Consider the following 25,429-nt stretch of genomic DNA (forward strand, 5'->3'; position numbering starts at 1 on the left):
TAACTGTAACATGTTTCAGGACTGGCTGAAGAGTCTCTCTGTATGTCTGGCACTGGTCCAAACAGCAGTATCTCAGCCTCACAACCAATTGTATCGTGGCAAGGTGGGGCTTTGTGTCAGTCAGGTAATCAAGGTGTTGACTCTCTTCCGCTCTCTACTTTGCAGTCCACCTTGTAGAGTAAGTCTTTACTTATAATCATCAGATTTAATTAAATCAGTTGGTTAAGTTTGATAGAGTATTTTGTGGATACTGTGTATAGATTTATGATAAGAAATACTTTAAAAACTTTACTAGAAAACTTAAAGCCTGCTAGTTTTAATTTAGAAAATATGTTAGTTTTGTCTTATTACAACAAAAATAATATGTGTCCTTATTTAAAATAATTGTGTAACAAACATTAGTACAAATTTACAATAGAAAAATACAACAAAAATAATGCAACTATTGTAAAAACATAGTAATTGAAGAACAGTAGTAATTGAACGATCAAAAAAATATAAATTTTCTAAAAAAATTAAATCTTCTTATATGCTTGTAAGTTTCAAAATTTTTTTGTTCATTAATCATACTACAAATTAAAAAAAAAACTATTAATTTATTCTGCAAAACATTATTTAAGTTTACCCATGTGTTTATTGTTTTCAACCTGAAAAATATATTTATTTATTTATCTAACATTTATGCCATGTTCCATCAATATACCTTTTTCTTATGCATTTCCTTGTTGCGTTTTTATTATTTGCCTGTCTTGATGGTTTTTTTAAATTTGATCTGCGCTTAATTTTAATTAATTTTTAGGTACCTCTTGAAGTACATAGAGAAACATTGAAAAAAAATTGAAATGAATTTGTGCAAAATTGTGGAGCCTACACAATTATCTCATTATTCTTAGATGATTAAAGTAAAATAAAGATTACGGATTTTTGCTTTTGTTGTATTATTAAAAAGTTTTACTGCATATTAAAAAGTCCGGAAATTAGTTGTTGTGAATGTGTTAAGTGTTGGTTAATTTTCAGCTGATTGTAATAACTAACAGGTGATATAACTTACTAATTTTTATCATATTTGAACAATTGTTATAAAATACTTTCCTGCTTTCATTATATGTTTTATTGCCGAATTGGTCTTTAATTTTTGTGTATTTATTGTTACCAAATACCAGTCATTGTACAATAATTAGTTTACACACATTTATTATTATGTATATTTTACTTTAAATGAGTTAATTTACTAAGGAAGATCAATTAACTTAATTTTTAATTTCTAAAATTTTTAGTTGATTGTTACATTTTATAGTTTGGGTATTACTTGTTGCTTATTGTTGTTGACTAAATCATTCACGGTATAAAAAATATGATTAATGAAATTATGTAAATTCTTTATTATAACTGGTATTTAGTTCAAACACATTAGCAAACCTTAAAGATAAATTAGGCAGAACAACATCTACTGTATCTAAGTATGTTTCATAATTTATGTATGGCCACCATTTTGAAGCATGATATGATATTTGTATGAAACTTTTAAAAATAGATCCTGATTAGAATAAACATTTTACAAAGTTTGAATTTTATACCTTTATTCAGTTTAAAGATAAATATTTCCTAACAAATAGATAGACAGACAGTAAACAAAGCAAGATAGGACCCATACTTTATATGGCATTTCTTATTCATTTCGACCTGATAAGTCAAATAGTGGAGTTTGATATAGTAATTTGTAGACAGCCTGCTTATATAAAAGGACATGTTCTCATTGACACACTCACTCATCTACTCCCAGCAAAAACCATGACAGATAGAGACATGAAATTTGGTACATAGATATTATCATGTGCTCTATAAAAATTTTTCTTTCTGGCATCAGGACTACACCCCACTGGCCTCTAAAGTTTCTAAGTTCACATAAGAAATGCATTGCAGGAAACACATGTTATAAATTTATGTTTGAACCAAGTTGTAAAGTGTTAGTCCGACTTTGTTAGATTTGATCAGCTGTTCAATGTAAACCGATTCTGATACTCAGTACATGATTAACTCGAAACATAGCGGTATCAATTTATCAAGGATTCTTCAATATTTTTATTACGAAATAATTGATCAAATTTAAAATATGTTAAAAAAGTAACAATATTTTATACATAATGTGCTTTCATCTACATAAATAAAAATTACAGGCTGTAATTTTTATTTATTATAATATTTGCTGGTAAATTATGTCACCTAAGGATGGTTGGACCGATATACTATTTTTTGTTCCAAAATAGTTGTAAGAATCCAATAGGTTTTATGTAGAGAAAAATCTGAAAAATTGGAAATGCATACATATACTCCAGATTTTCCACTAAAACAAGAAATTTTGAAAGTTACTACTTTCTGTGTATTTCAAACAACAATGACAATAATATTATCTACTTTTTACTGTAGCTGACATCAATGACATATTTAATCATTTTAACATTGTTATAAAATTCAAGTAATTATCAAAATTGTTAATTTGTGCAAGTAACATACCTGATATCACATTGCATCGTACTTTGTGTACTTTATTTCATATTTTAATATATATATATATTTGATAGTTTCACGCTGATTCGCATCACGTCGTGTTTCTGTCTGTGTATTCTTACCCTATGGGATACGACACTATGTTTATAAAGGTTAATATTATTCTTAGACTGAAATAAGGAAATACGATAATATAGTGAACAAAGATCAGAGATCAAAAGGACTTGTTTTCACTGTACTATATCAGGTTTACAGATATTTATATACTTTCCAAGAATTAAAATTGAGGATACAAGCAAGGACAACTTACTGTGAGTCTATTAGCCCGCAAAACAGACAGATGTATCCTTTAATGATTGAATTTTATTGTAAATATTTTAGATGTAATTGTTTGGATTTTATGTTCCTGTTATGTAAAAGCTACTACATACAATATTGTTTTTGAATTTCACATAATTGCTGAAAATATGCCAACTTCTGACTCAAAAGTATTGTAGGACTCCTTCATATTACATTATAAGAGCTGATTAAAAAAGCTAACATACTTTAATTTTAGGATTCCTTTCCCTGACCTAAGATAGTTCAGTAATACTGATATTTTTTGAGCTATCCAATTAAAAATATCTTATTTGTGTGTGTGTGTGTGTGCTCTTGTGAGTGTTGTATGGCCCAACAGCAGACTGTGTGGTACCTAAGCGAGAGGCTGCGTTGGTGTGTCTCAGAGCTCCGCCGGGTGCTGAGTGGTGCTGGCACGGAGCAGGATCGGGACGGTGCAGGATCCGTTTCATTCCTGCACCAGGTGGACCACGCCCTGCAGCAGTTGAACCATTCAGACCTGGAGGGCTGGAAACAGATAGTAGATGACATGGTGTGCCAGGCCATCTCAGTCGCCAAGATAGCGTCATCAATTGACTACAATGAGATCACATCAGTCTGCCACAGGGTCAGTGCTTGAGTGTTCTCACAGCCTAGGGTTTTCACTACTGCGTTATTACAGGTGTAAACTCCGCACTTTGTTCTATTAAAGAATTACAACAAACTATACAAAAATTTTTGTGAAGTAATTGCAATAAATTTGTGTTTCAGGTGTCTTGGGTAATCAAGTTAGTTTTGGAAGTAAAGCTATTTAAATAGTTTGTAGTTGTTTTAGTGTTTATTACAGTGTAGGCTAAATTATGCATACAATACTGAAAAATTAGTGTGTAGAAATCAACTCATGTCTATGATTATTCATTGTGTTTACTGTAGTAGTATGCCACCACCATAGTCAGCTGAAGTTTTAGAACTTACTCAATAATTGAGTAAAATCCTAGCTAGATTTGGAGATTAAACTTAACTCATGTCTATTGTTCTCAATTGTCTTCATTGTATTTCAGTAAGATCGAGAGCTTACTGTCTCTCTGAGAACAATCAAGAATCAAGAATCAAGAATTTTATTGTCGTTAAGCACATGGCAATAGACAAAGTCAAATAAAATACAGTTTCATCTAATACAATTTCTACAAAAAAAAAAAAAAAAATATACATGTGCAAAATAAATAACAGTTAATAAACATTATTTATATTTTACATAAGGTCTAGAAATTTTATTATATATTTAAGCATCTTCCTAAAGAGTAAATATCTTGACTGTTTAATAAACATAGACATAAATATATATCTATATAAATAAATAGATAACACATAGACATTAAAAATTACAAAATAAATTAAAAAATACAAGATGACATTTAAAAAATACAGTTAAAATCTTAAAGTACTAATATCACAGGCCAAAAAATCACTAACAGAGTAAAAGGCAATTTCTTTCAACCATTTTGACAGAATAAATTTAAATCTGCTAAGGTTTACAGACCATGCTTCTTTTGGTAACTTATTAAATAATTTTATTTTCATAAACACATGGCTTTTTTTGATTTTTCTAGTTTTTATAGAAATACAATCAAGTAAGTAATTTTGTCTAGTATTATAGGGTGTGAACTTCATTTCTAAAATTATAATTATTAAGTTTTCCTTAACACTAACTAAGCTAAAATATATGTACATACATGGAAGAGTCATTATCTGGAATTCTTTAAAATATGGAACACATGATTCTCTACCTGAGATATTTGCCATTATCCTAATAGCTTTTTTTTGCCATTTGAACACTTTTAGTGATTGTGAGCTGTTGCCCCAAAGTGTTATTCCATATAATAAATGGGAATTAAAGAAGGCATAGTAAGCAGCAACTAACATTGGGAAACTAACACAATTTTTAGTTTTCTTAATAAATAAGTAACTCTAGATAGTTTTATACACAATTGATTTATTTGACATTCCCAGCTAAGCCTACTATCTAGATATAATCCTAATAGTTTAACGGGTTTAGTACCTTCATTTATAAGTTTATTCAATGAGAAAACAATATTTTCAGTTTTACTACTGTTTACAAGTAGCCCGTTGACTTTGAAAAAACCATTCCTGAGCTGCTATCATTGAATTATTTTCTTCTAACAATAACCCATTCAAATCTTTACTTTGATTCAGAAGAGTGGTGTCATCGGCATATAGTACTGCTTTACATGGCACATTGAATGAAAAATCATTCACAGCAATTATAAATAGAAAAGGACCCCAGAACAGATCCTTGCGGTACCCCAACTTGAATTGTTTTTAAAAATCAGATAGTTCCAAGCCTGCCACAACCATTTGTTTTCTATTACTTAAGTAAGAGGAAATTAACTGTAGTTCAGAAATCTCTAACTCCATAGCTATTGAATTTACTTACAATCAGTTCATGAGAGATGGAGTCAAATGCTTTTGTGAGATCTATTAAAGTTGCAGACGACAAAAATTTATTTTCAAAATTCTCTAAAACGTTTTCTACTATTGCTTCTATGGCTTTGGTTGTGTTAAGTTTGGAAGAAACCCAAATTGATCTTTACATAATAAATTATTATTGTAAAAATATATAAACTTAGTTGGTCCTTTTACACAACTTTCAAAAACCTTACTAAATATAGGTACCAAAGAGATTGGCCGATAACTGGAAGGATGTGATTTCTCACCCTTTTTATAAATTGGAATGACTTTGGTCACTTTTAATGCTTCAGGAAAGACACCATATTCCAACATCATATTGAACAAAAAAGTTAATGGGTCTACAAGTACATCGATTATTTCTTTTAAAAGTTTGTTAGAGAACCCATAATAATCTTCACTTTGGGACGAACTTAACTTTGAGACACACTTTAACACCTTAGTGTTATCAATGCTTTGCCACTTAAAACAACTGACCCCACCGTTACAAACTTAAAATATAATCATCAACAAACTCAATTGCTAAAACATTATTTGTTGGTGTAAGTGAAACAGAGCTTATAAAATAGTCATTAAAATCATTAGTATTAACAGGTACTTCTTGACTAACTTTAGAACGGTTGGTCTCAAGCTTTATAATATTCCAAGCAGCTTTACATTTATTCTTAGAATTCTTTATATATTCGTCATTCGCAGATATTTTGCCTTCTAAAATTTTAGCCTTAAATAATTTTTTTTGCTTCATTATAAACGTTTTTTATGCAGTTGTTCACTTTCTCCCCCTACCGATAACTTATATCTATCATATAAGGTAACAATAAAATCTCTAAATTTTTTTAACTCTGGTGTGAACCATGTGATTTTTGGCCTTTTTAACTTTACTTTTTTTATTTTTTTAGTTTTACAGCATTCTTCAAGAGAAGTTGTCAAAATAAATAAGAAGTAGTCAAAAGCTTGGTTAACATTGGTGCACTTCGTAAGTTGTGACCAGTTAAATTGTGACAGTTGTTCCTTAAACTTTAAGACTGAATTAGCAGAAAGCATTCTTTTTAACAAAAATGAAACTTTTTCACTATTGTTGTCAACTATGATCAAGTCAAAAAACACTGCAGATACACCAGCATGGTCAGACAAATTAGGATCTAACACTTGACATTGTACTATGTTTGACTCATTAAGGTTTGTTATTATATTATCCAAGCAGGCTTCTTGTCTAGTGTTTTGCTCATTTAAACAGTATAAATTCAAAGAGCGAAGTATGTTCAGAAAACAATTACATTCATTAGATTTATTGTTAATATTTATATTATTAAAGTCACCAGTTAAAATAAGTTTTAAATTTGCAAATTTTTCATTTAAAAATTCTACGATAAACTCTAAACTATGGAAAAATTGGTTGGTATCAGAATTTGGAGTACGGTAAACAGTTACAACAATGACATTAATCTTTGACAAGATTATAGCAGCTGCCTCAAAGGAGTAATCAACACAAAACTTGTCAATATCTAACAATTTAAAGTCAATACAATTCTTTACAAAAATTGAGCTTCCACCTCTTTTTAATGGTGGGTTTCTACAAAAAATGCTGGCTAAGGTATAACCAGTTGGTATATACAGTGTTGATTTCTTCTTTATCCAGCCAATGTTCATTAATTGTCAAAATATCAAAAAAAAACATATTTGTCTAACCATAATTCTAGAGCCTCTAATTTATTTCTAATAGATTGCACATTCAAATGGTATACACTTAAGTCCCTGGAGCAATACTGGGTAGGCCTACCGGTTGTGGGTTGGTGTCTGGAGCGGAGAGTTTCCCGATGACGTTGTACTGTCCTCGGTAGTTGGAGTGGTGATCTCCGTCGTCATCATGGCGTCAGCTACTGATTCCTCTGAGCCGGTCCTAAGAGTTGGTGAAACATTATAAGTCTCTTGCTCCTGTTTGCTGTCCAGGACCTCTGGCTATCTGATGTGCTAGCCACATCTTCCCTCTTCTGTTGAGATGCATACCATGACGGGTGTGCAAGTGTCTTTCAGCTCTACTAACCTTAGCCAGAGTAGAAGATGAAACTCAACTGCTGATTGAGGGCATAAATAGAAGGCCTGGAGTAATACAATACCAGCCAAAATATGAGATAAAACCCCTACTTTGTTTAGAAAGAAGTTACTACACTAAAACTACTATAATTTTACTTAGTGTTAGTATGTAACAATTTATTTTTGTTACGTTTGTCATGACGTCTATGTTTTATTCCTTAGTCACCAGAGAAATTCAGTGGGGAGAGTTTGACCAGATGACTTTAATCAGATCTGGGAATTGAGTATTAATAACAACATTTTAAACTATTCTGTAAATTTCATCTGTTTTGAATCATAATGTATCAATATATTGCAGTTATTGGACGAGAGCAATCAGCTGGCATGTGAGAGTGATCAGCGGCAGGTGACTTTGCTGAAAGACTCACTGGCTGCCTGTCTGTCCAGTCTAGAGCAGAGAGTTAATATTGCTGTGCTCAGGCTTTTTCTGCAGGTATTCTAACAGGATATATATTTTATTTACTTACAAATTGCAAGTGCCATGAAAATAGTGTTCTAATTAATTATTTTGTAAACAATTACTAGACTAGAGAAAGCAATTCAGAACAATTAATGATAATACCAATAAAATTGTAGAGGAAGGTGTATCTTTTCCTAACTGAAGCTGCTAAAGCCTCAGAGACTCTTGAAATTCAAGGTGATGGTGTACTCCATTTAATTAGTACCATCCTGCATTGCATTGTTTCTGCAAATATACCGTAAAGTGTTTGAAGTTGGATAGACTACAGATGATTGGGACAGGTGTTCTCAGAGCCTAATGGGCCGGTGAAACGACTAGTGCATTGTTGTGGCCAGGCATTACACACACAGAGAAGAACAGACCTGGATTCCTTGGTCGCCGAGTTGGATGCTCATATCGAACGGATCATCCTTGTCGGCCAGTTTGCGGTCAGCTGCTGTGAGGATAAAGGAAGTAAGTTAACATGTTGTTTGTTACATGTTTTTGTATTAAATTGACAGATTAGGACCTAGTAGAAGCTTGACAAGTGTGTAAAATATATTTATCTTTATTAAAAAAATGTGTGTAGACCAAAAACATAATGTATTTCATCAATACTATACAAGGTATAAATTATTTCTTAGCCTGATTGCAAATGCCTTTCATTCTAATTTTGTAATGTTTCTTTTTAAGTATATCACATTTCATCCAATCAGATATTTTCTTAAAGGATTTCAATGCAGTGTATGAAGGGTTTTTCAAACTTAAAATCCATGATAACTGATTAGAATTTCGTTTTTGTGCTTTTTGTTAGATTTATGGGTTTAAAAATACTGCATTCGATATTTGAACATTTTCATTAATTTAAATTCTGTTATACATAATATATTGTCTATAGACTGTCAGAATATTAAGATTTTAAATATTTTTTACTGAATCTGTATTATTTAGATGTAACCTTCTTTTGGTGGATATCTTCTGCAGAATTAATAACTATGTACCGATTGTATTAAATAGTAATTTTGGGGTAACTGGATTACCGGTGGAAGGAGTAGGCCCAGAAGAATGATAAGGACTAGACATTACAAAAAGCCTTCTATCAGCGAGGCGCGCATCACAGATGAGAGAGTTTGATAACGAAATTGAGAGGTGGGGTGAGGTAGACGTGCCGTACCTCCCGTCTCAGTTGATCTGTAGTAGTGGTAAGAATATAAAGTCTTTGAAAGTGTTTAGAGTTGTTTCTTGCTAATCGTCATCGAACCTGCGGGTAAGTGAACTTTTAACTGGAGTCCAGTCAATATTCATTCTTAGTTATTTTGGATAATCTTGGGGAAAGAAATATTGTGAAAATTAAATTTAATGGGAATTTAGGAACTTGTCCTTTTGATCTGTGCAATATAAAACTTGTTGGTGCAGTGAGCACATGTATATAAAATTGTATGTAAAAAAATACTAAAAGAGTTTTGTGGTTGTTACAGATGCTTTCAGCAATTTTAATTCTCTAACACTGAAAAGAAGTAATTTTAATTCTCTGACACTGAAAGGAAAGAATTTTTATAATACAAATATTGTTAATATTTAAAGTAAAGTAAAGAAATTAGTAACAGAATAAAATTGAATTTTGAAGATAAATTAAAGTGAAGAATTGCCAGATCAGATTAAAGTGTGAAAGTTTTGAATTTTGAAAATTGAATAAAAGACAAGCTGTGAGAACTTTGTACATTTTTGAGTGACGAATATATTGCAAGTTTGAACTTAAAAGTCATCAAGAAGTTTTTATTTTAATTTTAAATCCAGTGATTATTTTCAAGAAGAAGTTTTATTTTAGTTTAAAGTTTATTAATTTCAGATGATTTTTGTTTCCTTTTTGAACCTTCACAAAACTTAAATTTCAAAGCTAACCCCTCATGTGCCAGTAAAACGGTACAACTAAATTCTGTTGGTTTTTAGTCCGGTGTTATTCCATAAAGTTATTTCTTAATCAATCTTTATATTTTATAGAATTAAGTATTCTTTATGTATTATTATGTATAATTGTTTCTAGCATATTTTATTATAATTACTAAATATTATAGAGAAACAGCTAGGGTAAGATTTACAATATTTTTACTGAAAATTGCCCGTACATAATTCTTTGCCTCAATGTCTTCAAATCTTGGTTGGAGAGTACACAGAGCCTCATACTCTGCACGGTTTGGAGGTGTTTGTATGATCTGCTTACTGCCTGTCATAAATTAGTACATTTTGTGACCAAAAATTTTAACACTAGAACTGTTAATCGACAAAATTTTGTCGGTCAATGCCGCTTCTGTGGTGTTAACCGTCAAAATTTTGTCGGTCAAACATTCCCTCGTATAATTACTTTTTACAATATACTCCGGTAACGTATCGATATAATTCATGCACCATTGGATTCGGGAAGAAAAATGCTAGGGAACAGATGAGTTTTATTCCTCTTTGTATTATGGTTATGACGGAGCAAGCTTGTCATTTTGAACGTAAAAGAAAACGACGCAGTTTGTTGTGACTGCCATATTGCCGCTGCCGTTCTGTATCACTTTCGTGCCGAGCTGTGGATATTTGTAAGTTTTAATAGTTTCACGCGTGTTTTAGTGTCGTATTTAATGTGTAGTGTGTTGTTTGATGTCGTAGTAGTGTAAACATATATATATATTTTAGAATAAATCAATTTCTATTTACTGAAATATGTTTGAGAAATTACCGGCTTTGTATAGGCTATGGCAAAATAACTTGGCTAAAATTCATTTCACATAGTTTGTTATTGTTTTCACTTACTAAACGTTATTTATAGCACTCTTTTAGCTCTGAAGTAACTATTTATTTTTCACAATAAAAATATATATTTCCTGTAATTTCTTTGGTTATATATAATAACTGTTTGGGTTATTCTATAATTTTTCCATATATTTAGTTATATTTATAGTTTTCTAACTACATAATATTTCCTATTACTTATAAACCATAAATTTATAAATTTTGATATAGTACAAGCTTTAGAAACGATTTTATATTTTGCTGAATGAAAATTTTTTGCAAAATTTTTTAATAATGGCAAAATGCAACTTTTTTTTTACTTTTCAAAAAAACAATTTATGGTAATTATTTCATTAGTACTGTATATTCTATTTTATTCTAAGTAAGAAAATATGCAATATAACATGTATTCATAGATAAATGTATTAGCAAAACTTGTTTTACCAAAGTCTTACGTGTACACCTGATTTTCAGAATTTATGCGCATCGCTGCTTTTTGTTCTATAGCTTTATGATGCTTTCATAAATGTATATAATGTTTATGTTTTTCTGAAACTAGATAAAATTTGACACAGAATGGCTATCTCACTTTTAAATATATCTCACTATAACTTCATTTGCTAGGTATGGTCCCCCAAATTTAAGAAATATTTTTCGTAAATTTTATATTTGATTAAAAAAGTGTTTATTAAAAAATTTTGTATGGTTAATTTTACAATATAGTATAATTCTACGTTTAATCCTGAACACAAAAATATATACTTTTATTTATATTGCTTTTATTTTATATTTTAAATAATTTTTTTAAAAAAAACCTTGCGCGAAGCTCCAAAACAGCCCGACATTACAGGATGAAATGACCGCCAGTTCTAGGGTTAAACTGTGTTATAATTGGCACTCTAAAGTTGCTATATGATAATAATAATAATTAATTCCAACTAGTATCATGAACATATGAACTTAGTTATTTGTGTCCTCAACAAATGTTCTCTACAGAATGATCTTGATTGATGAATTTGAAGAAAAGTAAAAAAAAACAAAGTAAAAAAATTATGTATATTATTGATTTGTGATATTCATAATAACACTTCAATTGATTGATTTTAATGATATCTGTTTTCTCTGGATTAGTAATGTGATGTGTTGTAGAGGTAGCAGCAATGAGGTGTTGCATGGCCAGTTTGGAGTCTGTAGACAATTACTTGGTGCCTGCAATCACTGCCTTCTACCTCACCCCAGACTGTGTCAACAAAAGAGCCTTTGTCAAGTTCCTCTGCGACCACTGGCAACATCAGTTGACATCTCTACAATCCCATTTGGATAGTATTATTGACTCGTATGCATTTTCTCAGGTAATAACTTGATTCTTGAATAATAGTTTTTTAACAGTTTTAAATTCATGGTGAAGCTTAAGTTTTTTAAAATAATAAATGTGGCTATAACATTCATTTTATTCAAATTTGGTCTTTTTATATAATGCAGTCCACTATTAGCACTAGTTGACAGTAAATCATGATTTTATACCAAAATGGGTAAATGCTATCTTTAGAATTAACAACATTACTACTAAGTTTGTTTTAAAATTTGCAAACCTTTTTATTACATTGTGATGTTTTGTTCATACTGCTTTGCACCATTATGATACAATCTTTTTTGTCTCACTCTAAAACTAAATTTATTAGCTCCGTATCAAGTATTTTGGCTGCCCATTCACTACTGCATGCTTTCTTGCATTTACTGCCCTGAGAGCAGAATAGATTTAACTGTAGTTAGTAAATTAATACTTAAAACTAAGCAAAATTATGAACCAATTAATGCTACTAGGTCTCCAGTAAATTTCTCTAAAATAAAAACCAATTCATCTTTATATTTGGGGGATTGATTGATTTGCCGTTCTCTATAAAAATAATTGCATAGTTTTTAATTAAACAAAATTCCTTAAAAATTATTAATTTCCGAAGAACTGAAAACAAAGTTTTAAGATGTTTCCAATGTGGCTGAAAATCAGGATTGTCACTCTTCTCCAGATCTAGGTAGTCAATTTAGGAGTTTCTGTTTGGAGGACCCCCAGGATGTCATAAGGCATGTGTGATCCTCTCAGTAATTAGCTTTACTGGTGTGTCCCCAATAAAGTGTGTCAGTAGAGAAGAGTGGAGGAAAAAACTTAATTTATTAGTAGAAATATAGCAAAAAACTGTTAAGGCACTTCTGAAAAATGTGATAAATTTTGTACCAGGAATATGGTAAATAAATAAATAAAAATGCCTTTATTTATTAAATAATGTTAGGTCGTATGATGTAGAGTGCGATTGTAAATATGTTAAAATATTAGTAGATCTGTATCTGCAACCTATACATCAATATCAGTAAACGTATGTCATACATTATTTGCTTCAGTGTTTTACCAAGCATACAACTTTGAATATTCACATTTCTTTTGGAAAACAATATTAACCCTTTTACTGCCGGCCATTTTTTTATTGTACCAGTCAAAATTGCCAAGGAGGAAAATCACTGTTGTGCATTCATTTACAAAAAATGCTGTATCTTTTTTATTTTTCATTAGATTTGCATGAATTTTTATTTTATTTACTCGTATTTAAATGCTGTTTTTTAAATAATAAAAAGACATTTTAATTTGAAACAAACACATTATTTATTTTTAAAAATGATATAAATAAAAAATAAATAAAAAAATAAAAAATTGTGTTTGGCATCTGATAATTTATTTTTAAAATTATACTAAAATTATGAGCATGATATCATTATAAACTAGAGCAATTGCTTAGAACATATACCCAAATTTGAAGGTGCTACCTTGAAACATAACTGCACTATGAGGATTTTCCCAAAACTGGTAGGCCTCCTCTAGGCCTACCAGTGGAATTTGAAGGTAAACTTATCTGTGCCACATCCCCCTCACTATCTAATAACTCCTCATTATCTGATGGTAAGATACAGTCAGGATCGTCATCAGTGTCATCCACATCACTTTGATTGTCATCAATAGCCCTAACAATAATATCAGATTCGTTCTCGGCATCTGAATCTGACAAATTCTGAAGGAAATCGTCACTTAGTTCGTCTTGCACTTACTTATTGTTCCCTCACTCACAGGAGAGTTAGATGTAACTCTTTTACTCATTTTATCCTTGATCAACAAAAGTAACACTTCAAAAAAACTTTTGATAACATTGTAAACAACAACAATGAACGAAGATTTCAGTAACATAATCCGATCATCTGGTTTTGACAGCTGTCTAGGTAGTTCGTCAATTCTAGTCAAAGACGACAAAAATAGAAATCCAAAGTTCTTCAAATGGCTTCTTTCATTATCCTTTGCTCCTAAACAACCAAAATACCGAATATTTTGGCATTTGAACATAACAGTAGCCAGTAACGATAAAAAAAACAGACGTCCGACATATCGGACGTTGGCGTTTTCGGCAAAAATGACGACGTCCGATATGTCGGACGTCGGCAGTAAAAGGGTTAAAATATAATTTTTATAACACTTAATTTATATTTTATCCTATATTGTTACATTTGAAAGATACATTTACGGGTATTTGTTCATTTTGTTTATCTCCATATATTTCTTATTATTATGTGTGTTCTGATTTAATTGCAAACCATAAAATATTGTAGATTGTCTACAGCAATGAAGCAGTATTATTATTATTATATAGGTTGTGCAAGACAGCATGGAAGTGCTGAGCAAAGATCTGAAGGGAGAGAGTGATGCAGTGTTGGAGGCCAGCCAGGTAATAGTCAGACATGGATGGCTGTTGTATAAACACTTATCGAGATCTAGTGATGTGTCTGTGGCTTCTGATGTCTTGGATGAACTGAAGAAAGGTACATCAACAAGTATTAATTCACATACTCAGCATGGAAACAACTTCTACATATCTGAAAACTAAATTATAAAACTAAGTTGTAAAATCAAAGTTGGAAAATAAGACATGTTAAGATACAGTGGAACTTGGATAATTCGAATCTCAAGGGACCAATAAAAAAATTCGAATTATCCAAAAATTCGAATTAAAAAAGTTAAGAATTAAAGGCTTTAAAATAATGACACTTCACATCTTTGCTGAAAACCTTTATTGAAAATGACATGAATGGTTGTAAATGTATGTTTTTCTATGCATTTCTACTAAGCAAAGTGAGGCAAAACAGTGCAAAATTGAATCATGAATTGTCTAAAAAATACACAATTACAGTATATGTTTATGAATAAAAGAAAATAAGTTGAATTGTGATAAGAAAACATTATGCAGTACAATATTATTTAATTTTTTCTAAAGAAGTCGGAAATCTTCAATTGTTTTTCGAACGTTAAGTCTTTCAGAAGTGACAAAAGATTCTACCATATTCAATGAATTGAAAATAGACTCACTTACGTCATTTTTACTTTAAAAAAAAACGTCTAAGTTCCATGATGTGATGTGCTGCTTCGGCCGCACTCGGAACGTTTATTTCCGCCCCAACTGATGATCACCGTCTTCGTCACTCGATGCCATGTCGCCATCTTGTTTATTGTTGAGCACTTCAGCGATGATCTCCGCGTCTGTTATCTCACCACAATACTGCAACATCTTCATCCACGTTGACAAAATCTTCAAAAGAGATGGCAGGGTCAGTAATGACGTCCTCCAGCCGTCAACTGAAGGTAACGCTTCCGCTATAATGTCGTTGGCTTTTTCGGCGTCGTCGTCCTCCTTTTTTACAAAACCAGCTTTTTTAAAGCAATGTTTGATCGTTTCGGGCGTTTACTTTGTCCCAAGCTTTCTTGCACATGCGAGAGGCTTGAAGAATGTCTAACTTGATTTTTAGGGCGTCACAATCTTCAGTCAGTACGTTACTCAACCAATAAACGTCTGTAAAAATGTTTTAGATTTTTTTGTGATCCCCTGGTCCATAGGCTGGACAACCGAAGTCCATATTGGCAGGGAAAAAAATTACTTTAACATTTTCCATTACTGGAATCGTGTTGTGCGCAGTACAGTTGTCTATAAACAAGATAACTTTTCGTTTTTCTTTTATGAACTTTTTGTCTAAGTTCAACAACCATTTCTCAAAAAGGTGACTGGTCATCCAAGCTCTTGCGCTGTTCACATACTCCACTGGTTTTGATTTTGACGTTCTTGAAACAACGGGGACTAGCCGACTTGCCAATCATTAGTAAAGGCAGCTTTTTCTGATCCGTCCATGTTTGCAACCAACCAGGAGAGTAATTCTCTCTTTACTCAGTTTTCCTCCGTGGCATTTTTCTTCTTTAAATGCGAGTGTTTTGTCAGGGGTGCATTTAAAAAAAAGTCCCGTTTCATCAACATTGAAGATGTCCCTTTCATCCCGATCCTGAATCATCTCCTCCAAATCTGTTTTCCATTGGTTGGCTTCTTGTTGATTAACGCTTCCACTTTCACCACAAATGGATTTGAACGAAATTTTGTTGCGATATTTGAAGCCGTCAAGCCACCCTGTACTAGCCTTAAAATCTTTTTTCCCCAATTCAGTAGCAAATTGTTCAGCTTTGATTCTTATGAGAGGACCACTCACTGGAAATCTTCTTATCCCTAGTTTGTTTGAACCACTTTAAAACACAATTGTCCAAATCTGGATTTTCTGGCTCCCTTAACCTTTTCCGGTCTTTAATGTTGTCACTTTCACTCCCGAGAATTTTTTCTTTATTCTTTAAGTAGGTGGACAATGTGTTAGGAGGAATTCCAAAGTCCTTGGCAATCTCAGATTTTTTCTTAACCCCCTTCTCCTACTTCTTTGATTGCCGCTATTTTTTGAGCCAAAGACAAAGTTTTGTATGTTCGAGGATTACGAGGGGGTGACGACATTTTGCTCAACGAACAAAGAGTCAAACACTAACAAATCTTATGTAAAATTACGGAAGACATACAGCACTGTATGTAAACAAACGACAAGCGAGAAAGTTCACACACCCGCACAGTTGTCAAGATAGACTAACCACGTGAAACTAACGGTTGAATCAATTTACAAAACAAACAGCTGGTGGGGAGTGGAGTGGGTGGGGTGGAGTGATCTTGCAGGCAGCGGAGCTTGTGCCAGTCGCGATGAGTCACGTCTACAAAACAATAGGCGCGGAAGCATACAGCCGAGCCGGCCGGCCTGGCGGGAGGGTGGCTAGATTTGTGTCCAATGGCCTTGAAGCAAGTGCCTTGCGAATAGAGAGAGTGCAGCGTCTTTTCGCGAATCTTTCCACTTTAAAATCGGCATCGAATATGCTGGGTTCGAATAAAAAGTTCGAATTATCCAAAATAAACTTCGAATTAACCACGATATTTTTACATTACTTATATAAAAAAATGCTAGGGACCAATATAAATATTCGAATTAAAGAAGATTTCGAATTATAGAAGTTCGAATTAGCCAGGTTCCACTGTATTTGAATATGTTAATTAGAACAGGTGAGTAATTATGTTACATATTATGTAATTAATTATTAAATACAAAAAAAACTCACATTATTGGAAATACGGTGGTGGGTGATGAACAAGATGAATAAACAAAATTAATTAATACTAACATATTTATGTGGTAGTACCATTTGCACCTAACTATCTTCTAAGTTTTCTGGTTTATACCATGTCAAAACATTGCTAACACGATTAAAATGTTATTGGCTTTGCTAAGGAGTTCCATTTTCATTCAAGAGATGTTACATTCAAACTAAACTAGCTGACCCAGCAATGCACGTCCCATTCTGCGATCCATTTATAAAGGTGAGTGGAAGGGAATGAGCTATTTCATAATTGTCTGAGTTCAACCATTCAGCGATTAACTCTTTGACATGTTACTTATTTTACCTCCTTCTGCACAACTTACTTTGCCAAATTTGGCTGGATTCGGTTATTTGTTCCTAAAATATGATATTATTTATCGCATGTTGTGTATTACTTTTGATATTAAATGTTTACTATTTTTTCAGGTAATATCATACACAGTCTTTTTTCAATGAACTGTAAATTCTCTCTTGCTGTTTATAATCTTAAAAATATTGCATGTCATAGTAGGTACAGACAGGTCAAGATTTATTTCCTAGAAATAAGATCATCATTTTGATCTATATTCATTGCAACTCTACCTAATAATTCAAGAATAGCAGCTTTGATTTATCAACATTTTGATCTAATCCTAAGTCTAAATTTTAGACCTCTTTCAAGGGAAGATTATTTCAAACTCGTATACTCTATATTTACCTTAAGCGTTATTGCACAGACTGATACAAAGCAACACAATTGCTAGAAGGCCATGTCAGGTAATAATGAGTTTAGTATTGTATATTGTAATTGTTTGGTGACCGGTTGAAAAGGGAAAATTTTATTTGTTCAGAAATGACGAAGTCTTGTGTGTAAATACAACATATTTTACTAAAACCTTTCAATGCACCTGAATAATGATTTATTCAAACTGGATGATAAGCAGATATAATTAAAATATATTGAAAGACATTTACAATGCTTTAGTCACCACACACTGGCCACCAGGTGGTACAAACATTGTTCCATAATACATGGATGTGATTTATGTTAAACTTATAACTAAAGTAAACTATTTACGTTGCATGACAGCTCTGCATAAGTGTGAAGTGGCAGTGACCAAACAAGCCCATACATCTACTATAACAAGACAGACCAAGCTGATACTAGACTCTGTTGACCATATCTGTGACCAGCTGAGTGTGTCTACAGCTTCATGTGCAGCTGTCGATGGTAGTTGTACAGGTAATAACTCACTTCTTGTACTTAGTTTATATGGAAAACATTTTAATGCACATAATTGCTTTGAATAGTTGCAAAGTGAAAAAGAATTGTATTAATTGGAAAAGTTATATGAACTTCAGTAGACTTTCATTAATTTGAATCATTAATCCAGAAATCCAGATTTTTGTAAAAATTGTACACAAATGTTAAAATGCACAGCACTTTAATACAAATATGAATATCCTTTTGTTACTATGTAAAAAAACCATAAGTAAAAACTATTATATACAGCTTCTTAATCAATAGGGAAAATTGTAATGCACTATTAACACTCACAGTTGAGTGCTGATGAGTAAGGTTCACCCACCAATACTCCAAGCATTGCTCTATCTAAGATGTCTATAGTCTTCAGAGTATGACGTCTATGTACGAGGCGTGTTAAACAGTAAGTACTGTTTAACTATTTTTCGACAGTTTCCACCGATGTTCAAACACTTGTCGTAGCGGGTGATCAAATTGTCTGTACCCTCTTTGTAGAAGGTTCCCGCCAATGAATGTAGCCACGACTCCACGGCAGTTTTCACTTCATCGCCGGTTTCAAGGTGTTGGCCGCCTAGCTCGCGCTTCATATGCAGGAACAAGTGGTAGTTAGACGGTGCCAAGTCCGGGTTATAGGGCAGGTAATCAAATTGCTCCCAACGAAATTGTCAAACCAATGTTTGCGTGTCACTAGTGGTATGGGGCCGAGCATTGTCATGGAGCAACACAATTCCGTTACTGAGCATTCCTTTCCGTTTGTTTTGAATTGCCCGCCTTAGTTTTTTTTAAGGTTTCGCAATACCTTGCTGTATTAATGGTTTCACCTCTTGGGAGAAAATCAATCAGCAAAACACCTTTCTGATCCCAAAAGACAGTGCACATGATTTTTTGTGCAGACATTGTCATCTTAAATTTTTGTTTCTTCTGAAATTGCGTGTGTCGCCACTCCATTGACTGCTGTTTGGATTCTGGTGTGACATGACGGACCCAAGTTTCATTACCTCTCACAATTTTGTTAAAAAAATCTTCACCATCATCACTGTACCGTGTGAGAAAAGTCAAAGCACTTCCGAGTCTCTTGGTTTTGTGCACGTCAGTGAGCATTTTTGGAACCCATCTGAAACTTAGTTTGTGATAACCTAAGCGGTCCGTAACAATTCCATACAAAAGAGTGCATGAAATTTTTTGGAAATCATCAAAAAGTGTTGTCGTAGTGAAACGTCTGTTCTCTTGGATTTTGTTGTCAACTGCCCTTACCAGATTATCGGTGATGGAGAAGGCCGACCAATCTGATTCTCATCATGCACATTTGTTTGACCGCCATTGAACATTCTAACCCACTTTCTCACCATTCCTTCACTCATCACGTCTTCCCCATACACTATCTCGAAGTTGACGATAAATTTCAGCTGGTTTCACATTCCTTGCATTCCAAAATCTTATTACAGAACGAATCTGACAATCGGCGGGATCACTAAATTGTCTTAAACATTTTAAACGTTTGCTGCATTTTATCTCTTCTGTTTTCTTGGTTTTCAACACTTGCATAATTATGCAGAGAGGTGGTCAAGGCAGAACAGAGTTTCACTTATGGGCACTTCTAATTAATGTACTTGCTCCACAACTCCAAGGACAGAAGGTTTGTATACTCTTCAATAAGCATTTGCTATGGAAAGCGTCCTCTGAACTGCCAGCGTCTTGAGTCTATAGTGATCTTATTCTCAATATCACATGTACGCTGTACAATAGAATGGAATTTGTAAAAAAAGCTAAAAGTATAAAACTGAAATTCTGTAGATATATTGTGAGTAGATTGTGCAGCCGGCTGTGCCAGTGCCACTGAGTTTTTCTTAGCTGAACGTACATGCAACACAGCGATAGCCGTGGCATCGAGGTCATTTCATTTACCTTTGATAACTATGTATGTTATGTATAACTTTTTTTCATTATTTTTTAGTGTATTTAAAGTACACCCTAAAAGAAATCATTGAGAGTGTATTGGTATATTTTTATCAGTATATAAATACGACAGTTTATTCCACAGTTGTTTTATTATATTATGACAATTCTAGAATACAATCCTAGATGTAGTTTAGTTCATGATATTCTGAAAAACATGGAACAACACATAAAGAGACATCACAAAACTCACACATGTAGCGGGATTCACTTTTCGTTTTCTCTCGCCTCATGATTGTGCTGCAGATGAGACTTCTTCTTTGGTTTACTTTTTTCAGTCAGTGGGATGTAAATTGGGAAGTGTCGTTGAGTAAATAAATCAATAAATTATCATCAACATCTGCATCGTCTTCTGAAAGATCATCATAAATTCCCAATTCAGAACTTGGTATGTACAACATACGGTCAATTGATCAATCAATCAGAATACTTTATTCGTATACATCAAGTATAGAATAGGCGTCAGGAGTAGGAATAACAAAATTGAAGTTACAAGTAACCTCAATTTTTTTTTACAGTGTAATATTAATGATTACTGAAGTTTTGAGTGTGATGGTGGTCAACTATGCGGGGACGGGTTTTCACTGGAACATGGCTGAAGATCTCCAATTGATGAATTCTTCAACTGAGTAGAATGGTCTCTCTGCAAGCCAAGCCGATAGACATTGTCTCTGGTAGTAGGTTCAGAAACTTCACTCCCATGTAGGAAGGCTTTTCTTCAAAGAGTGAAAGATGGTGTATCGGTAGGGTGAAATTCATAGCCTGTCAAGTGTTTCGGTTGTGCCTTTCTATGCCTCGTTTAAGTTGCAGTCTGCAAGCATAGGTTGTCACAATTTCATTCTCATTATCAATATTGTAATCCATTGCCACGAACAAAAATAATAACAATGCATAGAACACATGTGTAAATATATAGAGATTATATTTCGTAAATGGGGTGAAAATAACAATTCTAATGACAAAGTAATTCCTGCTCCTCCCTCTCAAGTTTTCCCAAATAATTACGAAAACATGTGCGAAAATACTCTATAGTAGCATTGATGGCAAGTGCTCTGCTTGCAAGTATATTCAACTACAGCGGTTAAAAGGATAAGTATACTAATGGAAAATAAAGGTATTGTACCATGTACAGATTCAAAATTTTGACAATTTTCTAGTATTAAATACCACATTTCATGGTAATTTCAGATATTTACCAATACACAATAAATTATTAAAAGATGTGCAAAGTTGTAACAAAAACAATGATGGAAACTTTGTAAAAATCTGTCAAGGATTTTTTAAGTAATTACTATAATATACTATTTTATAATATTCTTATTGTGTTAAATAAGAATAAAAAGGCTTATCTTCCAAACGTTGGTGACTATATAATTTTGGCATCACAAGTGTGCACTTTAGTTTAAAACATATTTAATCCAATAATACTCATTTTAAAATGGGAGTATTATTTTTATATTTTTGAATTGAAAAATCTAACAAGATAGATGTTTTTACTTCACAATAGTATGAAAACATAGTTTTTTGTTTATGGAAAATGCAATAGTAACACTTTTGTCAACTGCTGCTGTTGAGTACAGAGTAAGGTAAGGAAACTATCATCAACCAGCAATTAAAATATTTAATATAAATTTAGAAGATCAATTGGTACTGGATCAACTAGTACAGTAAATAAAGGGGAGTGTACAATATTATAGATACACTTAAATGAAAGATAAGATTGTAAAGATTACATAGAGTTGGTTATCTGTCCCATTTGTTGCTTTGTTTTATTAATATTCTACAAAGAAATGTGAGAAGCATTGTTACAAAACATTTGTTTCATAAAAGATTATATTTTAATTGTTTATATAAATTAAAAATATGTACAAACATACTGTTGAAGAAGAAAATGTGTAATACATGTATCTTATGTTTAGAGTACATTTGGAATTTACTGTAAAAATTGTATATAAAGTTTTATTGAAGAAATTGTATTTGAGAGTAAGTAAAATTTCCCTTTTACGTCTTTTTTGCTTTTATTAAAATATTAAAAAGTAATTCAATTATTACTATTGTTACATTTTATGTTTGGCCATATGGATTTGATAATGTTGCAATAATTCACTATTGTAAAAAAGTCAAATAAAAATTAATACTTTTTTGTAACTTTATAAATTTAAAAAATTTATTGTCAAATATCTGAACCAGGCATTATGCTGCAACGTTCACTTTGTCAGTACTTGTAAATGTTGATGTGACAGTGAAAGTAACTATTATTAACCTCAAACACATACATTCCACCAGTCCTCAATGAGGGAAATCACTGTAGTCCACATACAGCTTAATCCTTGCAGCGCTGAAAAAAAATTGGAAATTTTCATTTTGGCCATTTAAGTTTAGTTTAATTTATTTTTCTTGGAAGATAAAATAACAAACAAAATTGTTTAAAAAGTTCAGCCGGTCCTGGGGTCATGCTGTACACACATAAACACAAATAAACAAAACAATAACAATAACGGTAAATAGAGCGTTTTTTTATTGTGTTTATAAATTTATACATGGGTGTATGCATATGCGATGGAGGCACCAGACAAAGTAAGTCTAACTTGTTATTGATTTTCAGCCTAATGGTATGTTTAATTTAATTTTTAATGTTTTGATGTAGCAGATAGCCCCGGAAAAGCAGTGAACAGTATACGAGATCTGCCGCTTGACATATCCTTCCAGTCACTCTCAGCCTCTCAGTTCAACTCCTATAGGCCACAGTGTGAGTTTATTCTCTGTCCCAAGAAGTTCTTAGGTTAATTTAGATTCATATAGACATCCGATCGAAGATAAGGGATAGGAGAAACATGTTGGTTAATAACAGTTTCCCAATCAATTGTTTACTTTTTAAGACAGAAATATACTAGAATATGTCACACAACTTTGTCAACCACAAAAGAGAAAGATAACTGTGTGGCTATACACTTAGTCTAGATCATTGGTGGTTATGATATGATTTATTAGGTTATAAAATTACAGTTTTCTCTATAGGCCTATTGGGTAAGTAGGAGGTTCTACCATCTGATTGTAGATTTATGGGTTAGGAAAGAATTTTGTATTCCTTGCAATTTGTGGAGTAAAGGGAATTTATTAGTTAAATTATATATTTTATTAGTTATGGTAAGAGGGATTGAGTCAAATCGTCAGTTTTGTTTTTACTTTATTAATTTTTCTTTAAACACATAATCGTTTTGATGGTGAAAAAACTGATTGTTTTAATGGAGTTAAATCTAAATCCAATTAATGTTTGATTCAGTGTATCTTTCTCATTTGATACTGAAGCCATTTTCAAGTCATCAACTTCCTCATCATCATTCTCGTCCACTATTTCTGTGTTACTAAATGTAGGGTTTTCTGCACAAGCTGGTGATGTAACTATCTTTTAAAATTTCTACAAATATCTCTTTTCATTTTTTATTAGAATATCATGGTGTTTGAAAGGGTCATTACAAGATTTCTGAGTTTTCTCAAAATATGAGATATAAAAATGTAGGTGATGAGAACAGATTATAATATGTTCATTCTTGTAACTGTTCACAGTTCAATATTTTTCTTCCATTTCATCTTTTGATAGTTTTTCGAATATTTGAACTACTATCTTCTTTATGTACACTGAATTGTTACATGATGGTGACAGTAAAATAATTAAATAACATTTTTATTTAAAGCGATTTTCAGTTATTTTTCAAAATAACTTGTCATACATTTTCAAAATCAATATATATATATATATATATATATATATATATATATATATATATATATATATATATATACATATATTCACAGAGTATAACAGAAATTAAAACAAGCAAAATAGCATACATTAAAAGAAAATAATTATTTATGAGTAACTCCTCCTCCAAAGTTAATCCTCCAAAGATTATTTTTGAATGATGTGTATTCATACGCCTTAAGACTATGAGGGACGCTGTTGTATATATGGGGGCCAAAGTATCCAAATCCATTCCTCCCCATCTCTAGTCTGACCCTAGGCACCTTGAGCATGGCGTCCTGCTGAGTGCAACAGTCCTTAATCACAGCGTGGGTCTGTAGCATCCTCCTGAGGTAAGAAGGTTTTCCTGTTCATCACTTAAATGAACTTCAACAACTGAAGTATAATATGCAAAATAATTTTTAATAGAGTACAAAGCCAGGAATTTTAATAACACTTGTAGGAATAATACTATTTTAAATGTCTATTTGTTATTGATGCACTGTAATTAACTATACTCAATGTTTTCCATACAAATAATTTCACAGTAACATCCCTACAAAATTTTACTCATTCCAAACCACACTGTCTTTATTTTATAATATCATAGGAAATTTTGTCCTCTCTAAAATATTAAAATAGAAATAAGACAATTGGAAGCTAGAAAAAAATGATGAGCATGTCACATTTTGGTAAAATGTGTACTGCCAAGTTTCAAACACCAATTTTTTCACAATGATATATTATAAATCATATGGATGTATGATATACCACATCAATTAGCATACATTAGTGAATATGTGAATAAACGTCGAACTAAATTGGTTTGAATAAATTGTTCAATTGCGACCGAAAAGTGTAACATAATGTCAAGCTTCGTCTTGGACTCAAGCCCAGGCGTTTGAGGACATGCATAATTTGACATGAGTCTCTTCACAAATTTACTGTGAAGACTGTGTGCAGCATGTTTGTTTTGTGATAGGTATGTTTATTAACTTGCTATCAGATCTCTCATTACCATTCAAGATACTAGAAGAACTATTTAAGAAAGGATGAAACAACTTACCTGGAGTTATTGAGCATGGTTACTCCTTTTCTTACTAAACAAAATGCCTTAATGAGAGAAACTAACACCTCCCAAAAAATTAATGGTAACATTTGCGGTGTTTGGCTACAGCACAAAGTCTAAAAAAGAGTTTATTGCTCATATGCTTGGATTGTGATTACTTAAGAAGGGGTGATACCCACACTGAAAATGGACCGAAAACCGCCTCTCACAAATATATTTAGATTCACTATTTTTTATGTAAAACTCAATTGTTGAACTAA

At 32.1% G+C, this 25,429-nt stretch overlaps 1 protein-coding gene across 5 annotated transcripts in view; it reads left to right on the top strand.

Moving 5' to 3' along the window:
- LOC124371157 (serendipity locus protein alpha-like) overlaps positions 1-25,429 on the top strand; it is a 56,097-nt gene that overhangs the window by 19,714 nt on the left and 10,954 nt on the right. Inside the window, exons 4-11 of one of the 5 annotated variants that reach the window (XM_046829477.1) lie at positions 125-178; positions 3,167-3,451; positions 7,703-7,837; positions 8,146-8,317; positions 11,768-11,970; positions 14,308-14,476; positions 18,229-18,381; positions 23,009-23,107. In XM_046829477.1, coding sequence (XP_046685433.1) covers positions 125-178; positions 3,167-3,451; positions 7,703-7,837; positions 8,146-8,317; positions 11,768-11,970; positions 14,308-14,476; positions 18,229-18,381; positions 23,009-23,107 — 1,270 coding nt within the window. Of the gene's footprint in view, positions 1-124; positions 179-3,166; positions 3,452-7,702; positions 7,838-8,145; positions 8,318-11,767; positions 11,971-14,307; positions 14,477-18,228; positions 18,382-23,005; positions 23,108-25,429 lie in introns of all 5 variants that reach the window. The other 4 variants (XM_046829472.1, XM_046829483.1, XM_046829488.1 and 1 more) reach the window with 4 other exon arrangements.

This window comes from Homalodisca vitripennis, chromosome 1, assembly GCF_021130785.1.
Source record: "Homalodisca vitripennis isolate AUS2020 chromosome 1, UT_GWSS_2.1, whole genome shotgun sequence".
Taxonomy (NCBI): Eukaryota; Metazoa; Arthropoda; class Insecta; order Hemiptera; family Cicadellidae; genus Homalodisca; species Homalodisca vitripennis.